The 7779-nt window shown below is 32.1% G+C and overlaps 1 protein-coding gene across 1 annotated transcript in view; it reads left to right on the top strand.

Moving 5' to 3' along the window:
• Window positions 1-5415, top strand: part of LOC107654790 (kinesin-like protein KIF2A) — a 20630-nt gene extending 15215 nt beyond the window's left edge. The window contains exons 16-20 of the mRNA XM_016442071.1: window positions 310-423; window positions 771-918; window positions 997-1098; window positions 2198-2333; window positions 4822-5415. Of these exons, the coding sequence (XP_016297557.1) occupies window positions 310-423; window positions 771-918; window positions 997-1098; window positions 2198-2333; window positions 4822-4907 (586 nt within the window). The 3' untranslated portion in view covers window positions 4908-5415. The remainder of the gene's footprint in view (window positions 1-309; window positions 424-770; window positions 919-996; window positions 1099-2197; window positions 2334-4821) is intronic.
• The last annotated feature ends 2364 nt before the right edge of the window (window positions 5416-7779 follow it).

Raw genomic sequence — 7779 nt, forward strand, 5'->3', positions numbered from 1 at the left:
ATCATCTTGTTACTTTTCTGGACCTTTAACGTGGTAGTTGCCTTGCTGTCTATGGGAGAGTCAGAGAGCCCTCAGATTTCATCAAATATATTTTAAATTGTGTTCCAAAGAAGAACGAAGGTCTTACGGGTTTGGAACAACACGAGGGTGAGTAATTAATGACAGAATTTTCATTTTTGGGTGAACTAAAACTTTAACTCATTCCAAAGATTATGAATCTGGAATCTTCCTGTAACAGCTGAATGTTAGGGTTAGGATGTAATTTGTGTTGGAGGGGTTTGTAATTCCCGTATGTTGTCCCGTCTTCAGAGTGAAGGAGTTTGGGATCAGTCCCTCCGACATTCCCTTCTCTCAGGGGGGCGGCGGGCGCTCCGAACTCTCTCCTACCTATGAGTACGATGACTTTGCAACCTCACCCAGCAGGTCTCGCCCTTTTCCAGTTTCAAGCCTGTCTCACTTCAGACAGAGCCTCCATACCAGTCCTGTGTTTCTAATGATTCGCTTGCGTTACGCTCCATGTGCCTCTTTACGTTTTGGTCCCTTGTTTTTTGAGTCCATTTGTCCCATTTCAGGCATGTTTCTGTTTTGCGTTGCAGCTGCACTAACATGTTGGTTTGTGTTTGTTTGTGCCTTATAGAGCGGCTAGAGTTCGTCATTATCATGCTGCATGAACATGTTTATGTAACATTACCCTTTTCTGTTGGTTTATTGGATCATAAATGCCGTTACATGTTGACTGTGGTGAACTGAGACACTGTCTGTGACCGTAGGGTGAAGGAGCTGAACATCGACCCCAGTGCGGTGATGGAGGGACGCTCCGCCGGACACTCGCTCAGTCAGCTGGACGTGCTGGAGGCGCAGTGGGGAGTGGGCAGCTCTCCTCAGAGAGACGATCTCAAGTTGCTCTGTGAACAAAACGTAAGCCATTTAACCTCCCAGCTCAGCTTGTTTGGGCTGGTATGAAAACCTGACACTGTGTGTTGATGTTGTGCACAGGAAGAGGAAGTGTCCCCACAGCTCTTCAACTTCCATGAGGTGGTGTCTCAGCTGGTGGAGATGGAGGAGCAGGTTCTGGAGGACCACCGCGCCGTGTTTCAGGTCTGTGCTGTTAACCACAGAGGAGAAACTTGGATCGGGCGTATGGAGCCCTTTTATCTGTCATTAAACTGCCTTAAAGTAGCCTTCAAATAAGGTCAACTTGCTTTAGAAGTAAAAGTACAAAGGGTGTTAAACTTGTTTTCAGAACTATTATATCTGAATATACAATGCTGTTCAAAAGTTTGGGGTTGATAAGAATTATTAATGCGTATGAAAGAAGTCTCTTCTACTCATCAAAGCTGCATTTATTTAATCAGAAATAGTCAATTGTAATATTTTGAAATATTGTTTGAATTTAAATATTGGTTTTCTCTGACTAGTTTAAAATGTAATTTAAATTTTCAGCATCGTTACTCCAGTGTTCAGTGTCACATGATCCTTCAGAAATCATTCTAATATGCTGATTTACTGCTCAAGAAAACATTTCTGAATATCAATGTTGAAAGTGGTTAATTTTTCAGAAATCTTCGCATAGAAGGTTCAAAAGAACAGCATTTATTTGAAATCATTATTTTGTAACATTATAAATGCCTTTACTGTCACTTTTGATCAATTTAATCTTTTTTTAATCAATTTAAATGCAATTTTCTTTTCTTAAAAAAAATTTTTTTTTGAACTGTAGTTTCTTTTTTTTTTGTGCTTAAAAAGGTAGGGGGAAAATCCTTTAAAAACATGTAATTAAAAACAGTAATAAATATTTTTATTAATAAAAAAATTGTATTTGATATAAACATAATATACATTCTAGAAATATTATTTAGGTTCACATTATGCATTCATGCAAGGTCTTTATGTAAACCTTATTAATTTGTAAAATTCTCAAATTATGTATAATCAATTATATTCTACCTATATGCATTTATATAGTTGTATAACTAAACAATATATAATGTTTGTGCACATATCTATGTATAAACAATTACTAAAATTCAAAAATTATTTTTAAGCCATTTCTTACACACACAGACACAGAGGCCAAACCTTTGAACTGCACTGTATATCTTGATTTTGCTTATGCTAAAAAACAACAACTTTGTTTTAAAACGCTTCAATATGTTAGTGATGGAGTTGGGCGGTCATGTTGTGTGTGGTGTTGCAGGAGTCCATACGCTGGCTGGAGGATGAGAAGGTTCTTCTGGAGATGACAGAGGAAGTTGATTATGATGTGGAATCTTTTGCCACTCAGCTTGAGCAAATCCTGGATCAGAAGATTGATGTGTTGACAGAGCTCAGAGGTCAGTGTGTTCACAGTCGTCCTCCAAGAACCTGTAACTAACTAAGTCTATGATGTCACAGTTTTAAATGTGATGCATATTAATTAGAGAAGACAAAAATAAATGGAAATTAAGTTTATTTTTAGAACATAATTTTTTTATTTTTATTAACATTTTCTCCAAAAACCAAAAAAATTACTGTAGTGTAAATTCATTTTCAGTTTAATGAAGTGATGTTTATTATAATACATGATTTTAAAAAAAGTAACTTTTATTCAAAATTGACAACAATTTTAAATGTTAATCTAAAATGTCATAATACAAAAATGTTTTATTATAGACTTTATATGCATAGATTTTTTATATTACATAAACATTTTTTATTCTAGAAATTATAGAATATAAAAATTAATTATAATATTAATATATAAATTAACATTATATTCATATTTAGATTCTTTATTATTTGTAAGATTAAAAAATAATTTGCCATTTATTATAATACATTATTGTATTATATTTTTTTTTACATTATTGACACTGCCATTTAAAATTGTCTATTTAATTAAAAATGTAAGCAGTAATGTCATAATACAAAACTAATAGTTTTAAAATAACTTTATATGTATAGATTTTTCTTATGTAAACATTTATTTTCACAGAATTGTAATGTTTATTAATTTTCACAAATTGTAATATGTAATAAATAGAATATTTTTATTCCAAAAATTATAAAATATAGTAATATATAAAATAATGTTTATAAACATTATTAGTGTTTAAATTACTTATTTTATTATTTATATAAAATGTAATCGATTACATTACATTTGTGTGCTCATTTTTATTTTTATAAACTATATTAATATTTTTCACAAGAATTTAATAGTGGAATGCAAGAGTTTTATATATAGTAATAATATAAATCTATTTTTTTTAATTAATTTTAAGTGTGTGTGTGTGTGTGTGTTTATTGCCATTGGTTATATTATTTATAAATACAGGGCTCGCAAAATTTAAAAATCCCTGGTAGCCCTTCGGGCAGGTACTCTTCAGATTTTGGTATCCCGAAAATTAATTTAACTAGCCCAAATAAAAAAAAAAATTCTTTCAAATATAGAAAATCAGATAGGAGTTTAAATGTCAAATGAAAAATATTTTCAATACACAAATATCAACAAATATGAAGGAAGGAATTTTATTTCACTATTTACAGGGTATCTACAATTTTTAAAAATGAATTTAAGGCAATTTATGACCCATTTTAAGAGCTGCACAAGTAAAATGAACACAGTATGAATGGGTTTGAACAATATCTATGGTAACATACAGTACTGAGCCATAAAATTACATGATTTACAGTTCAGATACAGGTTTTCACAAAAACCTTATACAACAGCATTTCAGCCTTTAGACCATTTTTATGAAAAGGGATAAATCAAGCATATAAATTGTCAATTTAAAACGTATAAATATTACTGTCTTAATTGTTTAGATTTTTAGAAGGCACATTAACTTCTTTCTCATTTACAACTCTGTGTTTGCTGCGTAAAAACATGAGTTAATATTTGCATTGATCTGATTCTGACCATAAACAGCAAGAAAGGCTTATTGGAAATGCAAATTCATTCTCTGCCACGAGGTGGCGCTTTAGGAGCGGTTTCCCCGGTAATGGCTGTACACAAAGCAGCTACGCGCGCATAAACGCTGCTTTATCAGGAATTATAGGTCAAATGAAATTAAAATGCCAGCGACACGTTTCTGAGGACAGTCGGTTCCCTTTAGATACATTCAAATAAAGAGATCCGAGCATTTTGACTTGACACATGCAGTGCTCATATTTATTCAATAACATCATTGTCTTTTGAAGTTGAATCCAGCCGTATCGCGACTCTTGTCTTTCCGTCCCCAACTGTAAGACCTCTTGAAATTATAATCAAGACATTACTTATACCATTTAACGCATTTAAAACTTTTTAAGTTTGATACAACTCACTGTAGAAGTTTTTAAGGACCCGTGAGAGATCTGTATTTAAGGTAGCCCGTCGGGCAGAGTGCTGATACATCTGGTAGCCCGACTGGAAAACACAATAGCCCCGGGACGTCGGGCTAGCCATTTTGCGAGCCCTGAAATAATACAAATTGTGGTCATTAAAATTCTTCATACTGAATATTTATCATTTAGAATCAATTAAGTCAATTATCTATTTACATAAAACATTTGTTTAATAGAAAAAAAATATGAATTTACATATAAAAAATTTGTTTAATAGAAAAAAAATATGAATGGACTTAAAATAGACTTCAGTTTCTTTAAACAAAATAAACACTTGATTTGGTGCTGAAATATAATCTGCACACTTCATAGACAGTTTCACTTACTTTTATGTTTTGTCAGTGATTGAATCTCAGGCAACAGTATGACAAATATCATCATTCTTGCGTCTCGTATGAAGTTGTTTTCCTTCATGTCAAATCAAATGCAACAGTAAATTGTGTTTGGTTTCAGATAAAGTGAAGTCTTTCCGCTCGGCTCTTCAGGAAGAGGAGCAGGCCAGTCAGCAGATCAACCCCAAACGCCCGCGAGCCCTGTAGCCACACAGCACCAGCAGAACAATCCCATCAGCCCTCATCTCACCAGTGTATCTACATGTGTAACCTGTACGTGATGTGATGCTTTCTTTCAGCCGACAAAAGCACATTTTAACTGGATAGATGATTTGAGTTCTTACTAAATTGAATGAGGATAGAGTGTAAGGCCATGAGAGGGCATATAGTGAGCTAATGCATGAACAAACCAGCTCTGCATCATCTGACTGGACTGTGTGTGTGTGTGAGAGAATCCTGTAAATATGTCATTGACTCATTCATGCTTTTCAGATGTATATATACTGCTCATTTACTTGCATAACAGTTTGCCAGATATTGAAATGTGATTTATACCGTCCCAATGGAAAAGAGCAGATACAGTCTAGAAATAGTTACAATTAGGGATGCACTGATATAGACATTTCGACCACTTATTTTTATGACTACTAATTAAGGAAACTTGTTTCCAACACAGGATGACAAAATAAAGGTACTTCATTCTTTTTGGGATGAAAAAAATAATCTCACAATTGACAAAAACAACAGGATGAAACAGGATGACAAAATAAAGGTACTTCATTCTTTTTGGGATGAAAAAAATAATCTCACAATTCTGCTTTATATATATATATATATATATATCTCAAAATCCAGTTTGTTTTTTTCTCAGAATCATGAGACAAACTCAGAATTCTGACGTTCTCACAGTTCTGAGATTTATCTCGCAATTCTGTACTTTTTAATTCTGCAGAATAAAAAAAATTAAAAAGGTAATTGCAACTTCTCACAGTTCAGATTTTTTTTCTCACCGTAATTGCAAGTTTCTCACAATCAGGACTTTTCTTTTCTGAATTGTTCCGAACTGAGTTTATAGCTCAAAATTCTGTTTATATCTCGCAATTCTGAGTTGAAACTTGCAATTCTGACATCTCAGAATTGGTAAAAAAAACTGTGGGATAAAAAGTCACAATTACCATTTTTATTTTTTAATCCTGTGATGGAAACAAACTTCTATAGCTAACCAGTCTGTAATGTTTTTTTTTTTTTAGCTCTCTGGTGCTCTTAGGTAATTTTTCATAGAAAAATGTGTTTATTTTTTAACCAAAATCTGGATGGTACAAAACTTGAAGGTTTTGCTACTTGCTACGTGAACACAGGAAAAAAACTGACTGGTTAAATGGTCCTGATAAAAAAAAGTCACACTTGCACTGTTTGCTAACTAACGGGAAATACATTTCATCTAGTGTAAAAGTTTGGTAGTGCACCCAAATAAAATTCTATTGAAAGCTCTTTTTTTTTTTTGTGATATCAACTTCAAATTTGGAACCCAACTTTAAATGTATGACTTTTTTTTCTTTTAAGAATAAAATGTTTTGGAAAATATATTTCATATAAAATGTAAAAAAAAAAATTTTTTTGTGCATTTTTCATAAACTTCTATTTCTTTTTTTTTTTTTTTATACTTTTTTGTACTCCAAAGCATTCATGATTTAAGACAGTTTAAGGTCTATACTTTTTATAAGTGGTTAAAAGACAAATGGATCAACTGTTCCATAAATTTTAGTACCAAAAAATAAAAAAAAACCTTATCAACATATAGTACACTAACATAATTAAAAATAATACAAATTTAGTCATTTTTCACTGACATGTGAGGAGCACCAGAGGGTTAAATGAAAACACACTGGGGGTCATTTATGAAGCTCAAACATGACAATTATTTTGAATAAATTGTTATATATATATATATATATATATATATATAAAATGCTTCATGTGAAAGGCCTAAAAAAATATACACGTGGGAAATACTGTATAAGAAAATTGGGGGGCCCCATATTGATTGTATTGAAAATTGTATTGGCCCATATTGATATAGTCAGATATATACTGTGCATCCCTAGTTACAGTAGAAGTTGCATGACTGCAATACAGATGATCTCTATTGAGACCTACAGAAACTGCTGAATTTAATAACTCGTGTAGCAGTGAGACAATACATGACTTTTTTTTTTTTTGATTGCCAGTAAGAGCCTTTACTGTAACAAAAAACAAATGCAGGCCTTATTACACCAACTTCACAATAAACTGATAGATTTCCATGAAAGAACCGTATCAGTGAACAAACTAATCACGCTAATTCAGCTGAGATGAACAGGCCAGAGAAGCTCAGATATATTAAAAACGACGATTTTGTTACCATACAGTGTTTTGTTTACATTTTGAGGAATATGTAAAAGTGGTCATTATAACATTCAGGCTACTGTCTCATAAAAAAGCTATTTATTAAAGCATCAGTGTTTTTTTTATGTTGCCCATCAATGCTTGAATGATTTTGTTCCCGTCTCATCTGAAGAGTTTGTGTGATGAGGGGAATCTGGATCTGTACGGGACTCCGTGTTTCAATGTATTGCGTTGCTAAAATAAAGAGCCATTTGAAGACGTCATTCTTCTGGTATTATTATTCAGAAAACTCAAACTAAAACTTGTTTTTGAGAAAATGTCCTCTAAAAAATCTAAATAATTTTCAGATCTTTTGACAACTAGGGAATTAATTTAAACATTAAGTAAGCACAGTGCCAAGGAGAAAAAAAAGCCTTCTAAAAGGAAGTTGTGACAAATGAAACATGTAAATAATTTTTTCACTTGTGATTCATTAAAAACATTAATTTGACAATGAAACGCCACTAATTATATCTTTATAATTATACTTCAAACTAGTGCTGTCAAATCGATTAATCAAGATTAATTGCATCCAAAATATTTTTTTTTTTATTAAAATTCATTTTTAAATAAAATTTTGTTATTTTAATTGAAGATGTCAACATTGCAACACTGTGAATGCCAATTTTAATTCATTTTAATTGACTTTTAATTA

The sequence above is a fragment of the Sinocyclocheilus anshuiensis genome, unplaced genomic scaffold (assembly GCF_001515605.1).
Source record: "Sinocyclocheilus anshuiensis isolate Anshui unplaced genomic scaffold, SAMN03320099.WGS_v1.1 scaffold269, whole genome shotgun sequence".
Classification (NCBI taxonomy): Eukaryota; Metazoa; Chordata; class Actinopteri; order Cypriniformes; family Cyprinidae; genus Sinocyclocheilus; species Sinocyclocheilus anshuiensis.